At 24.7% G+C, this 3464-nt stretch overlaps 1 protein-coding gene across 2 annotated transcripts in view; it reads right to left on the bottom strand.

Annotated features, from left to right (window-relative positions):
* The window catches only part of LOC107486575 (truncated transcription factor CAULIFLOWER A), a 12395-nt gene that overhangs the window by 4139 nt on the left and 4792 nt on the right, over nt 1-3464 (bottom strand). For both annotated transcript variants that reach the window (XM_052260961.1, XM_052260963.1), the window contains exon 3: nt 948-1021. In XM_052260961.1, coding sequence (XP_052116921.1) covers nt 948-1021 — 74 coding nt within the window. The remainder of the gene's footprint in view (nt 1-947; nt 1022-3464) is intronic.

The following is a 3464-nucleotide window of genomic DNA, read 5'->3' as shown; positions in this document are numbered from 1 at the left end:
ATTGTCAATTCAATAGATCACATATCAAAATGACATGCATACTTGGCTTGTTAACCAATGATGAATATATTCAATTTCCGTACTTATCTTTGACCAAATAATAAATATAGAAATGTTGTAGTGTCTCATATATAGTTAGCACTATAGCTATGTAGGTAAAAGACAAATGCATTTCTCTTTCCATTTTGTTCCCTATATTTTTGTTACAATAGTCTAAGTGTTGAATCATATATTAATAGAAGCTAACATTTGTTTTTCTAGTTATCAGAACATTAAGAAATAAATAAAATAATTTTGAAAAAAAATTGGTATTTTGGATGGAGTAAGTCATTATTTTTTTTTCTCTCATTCATTAATTACATAACACATCAATTCTTTATTTTATTCAATTTTTCTTTTTCAGAGTAACAACAACAATCAAACCATTGATATAATATGTAATCAATGAATTGGATAAAGAACAATAACTTAATTATCATATAGAGGTGCAAGAAGCTATCATTATCCAAATTAGTATTTCTAATTTGCTACCATTGCTCATGCTCTTTCCATCTCTTAAATCCCAATCAATATGCACAAAAAAATCAAGCATGAAGAACAACAATAAGAAGGATTAATAGGGAGTCCTTAGGTTTTATATTAGGAAATTATGGTTAGATAGGATGGAATAGCATTTAAATATTAGTTAGAATGGTATATTCAAATATTTAATTTATATTTAAATTAAATTTAAATCAAACATATTACTTTTGTTTTTTTATTTGTTTAGCACTTATAAAGTTGTATCTTATATCATATCATATTTTAAATATACTATTACTATAACTAATATTGAAATACAATTTCAACAAGATCCATACAAGTCATACTAAGATTTTTTTTTCTTTGGATAATTAACAATCATTTGACTCATTTATTAAAAGATAGAATCCTCAATAAGAAGTGTACCTGTGGCTCATCGTTTGTGCTAGCAAATTCAGCATGAGCCTGTCTCTCATATCGTTCCAGAATGTCTTCCATGCTGTTCCAAAATCAAAATAAAAATATAAAAAATAAAAAATTATTTTTATATTTTTAATTAATTGAAAACTTATTTATTTTTGAGATAAAAAATCTTACATATTTGAGCCTAAAACTAATTAAGGCTTGCAAAGCAGCAGAGTTATATATTAGATAATTATGGCATTCAAAGAAATCATATCTATCACTTTCAAAATTATGTTGATCTTGCTGTGTTGGTACAAGAATGGATCAGGCCTTTATTTCAGCCTATATATGTAGCCAACTATGGAGATTCTAAATTAAAATGAGACTGACAACAAGATCTTTCTCAATCATATGGCATTTTTTTGTTTTACAAATATTTTTGAAGACACTTTTCACCTTTTTAAATTATTAAATCGTAATTTTATAACGGCTGAATAAAGATTAATTTGTCATAAATTTAAATTCTATTTAAATATTTATTTTTTATTAATGAATTATTTTATATATAAAATAACATTTAAACTTTTAATATTTACTTAAACAGATAAATAAGCTAATCACTCAAATTAACATTTACTTCAATAAACGAATAAACTAAACACAAGTTCAATAAAAATTTATTTATAAACCCTAATATATACCTCCATCAACAAAGACATAATATCAACATACAACTTCTGTATTGCAGGGGGTAAGAGAATTACTGACAGAACAAAATAACACCATGCTACAAACATGATGTTTGTACTCAGATAACAGTGTAAAATGAAATGACCTACCTAAAATAATATGTGCTGCATAGAAATTCACTATTCACATAAATAAGACTGTGAACATCAATTTAATAAGCTGAATATGAAATACTGTAGAAGTCAACAACTATTTAAGAAATTTCATATCTTACTTATTTAGTACTTGCAATAATAATAACATATATTGGAGATGTTTTGATTTAAGTAAGTGGCATTCAATTGAAATGTTTAAATAACATGTCTCTATACAAAGATAGTACCTTAGGAAATTATTTAAGCTAGGGCATTATTGAATAAAAACATTATTGCACTCCAAAACTATTATTCCAGGCTTCATCATTAGCATCTAATAACTAATTCTAACTTCTTGTTTATGATTAGAGTTGGCTAATTAGAATGAAAATTAGTAATTAAACAGAAACTTATATGATGCAAATAAGAGTATTATGCAGATTTTCAACCATCAGAAAGCTATAATTCTTTGAATCATATAAGAAAAAAGGTATATCAACATGTTGGTAGTACAAAAGTGGAGAATGAATCAGTACTTGTGTTCAGACTAGGATAAATGCTTCAGTAATAAAATCTTATTCTATTTTATTTATCATTTGATAGTAATTATTGTGTGATGACTCACTCTTATTTCTCATTTTTCACTACTAGCTTCTAACACTCATAATCAAATTAGATAAAAAAAACTATTCTTACTTTAAAATAATCTTTTTTCACACTTGTATTCTTAGCTTATAAATCTTTGACCAGAACTATTTCACTTCATTTTCAACCACCTCATTGAATCCACTCTTTCACTTCCATTTTGGAGAGAGAATCCAAAGCCTTGACCACAACTATTTCACTTCATTTTCAACCACCTCATCATCACCATCATGTTCAACACTACTACAAATCTCTTATATATACATACATCTTCTTCTTTCTAGTTTTCTCATTCTTGCTTTTGTTTTATCTTAGTGGTGGTAGTTAGTATGTATCTGCCAGAAGCTCATCTTCTTCAGAGAATGTCTCTAAAATAAGGTATGTTTACACTTAATCCATAAAGTAGTTTTCTTACCAAATATGATATGATTTAAAGTACAAAAATCTAAGTAAAATATACAGTTTTAAGGACTTAATTAGCTATGGCTTTTTTCTTTCCTTTTTTCTTTTTCCCTTTTCTTTAATTTTTGCTTTTGAAGCTAAGGCTTGGTTATGTCTAAGTACCTCCATTAATTATATAATACCAGTCACCCTATAGAACATGACAAGCTATCCTCACATTCTAATTAGTTACTTAAGTATAGTTCAATCAATGTTGATCCTAAGATATCTTAACTAAACTTCAAATTATAAATCCTAGTTGTTCATTACACTAATAAATTATTAAACCAGCTTAAATGATACTGGATTATTAGTAATCTTCTAGATAAAAGACTTATTTGGGAGTTTCTAAGAAAAAAAATTAAAGAAATAAAAATAATTTGATGTTTGGATATTTTATGTAAAATATTTTTTTATTATTAATTATGTTTAGAAACAATAATATAAAATTATTTTTTAATTTATTTATTATGTTAAATTATTTTTTAAGTAAATAATATTTTTAAAAAATATAAATTATAACTTTTAAAGAATGATATTTTTTATTTTTTAGTATTTTTATTTTTTTAAAATTTGTTAAATATACTAAAAAACAAAAAATAATTTTTTTTCAATAATTGAATTAAT

This window comes from Arachis duranensis, chromosome 4 (assembly GCF_000817695.3).
Source record: "Arachis duranensis cultivar V14167 chromosome 4, aradu.V14167.gnm2.J7QH, whole genome shotgun sequence".
In the NCBI taxonomy this organism is placed as follows: domain Eukaryota; kingdom Viridiplantae; phylum Streptophyta; class Magnoliopsida; order Fabales; family Fabaceae; genus Arachis; species Arachis duranensis.
This window is presented reverse-complemented; position numbering and strand designations above follow the sequence as displayed.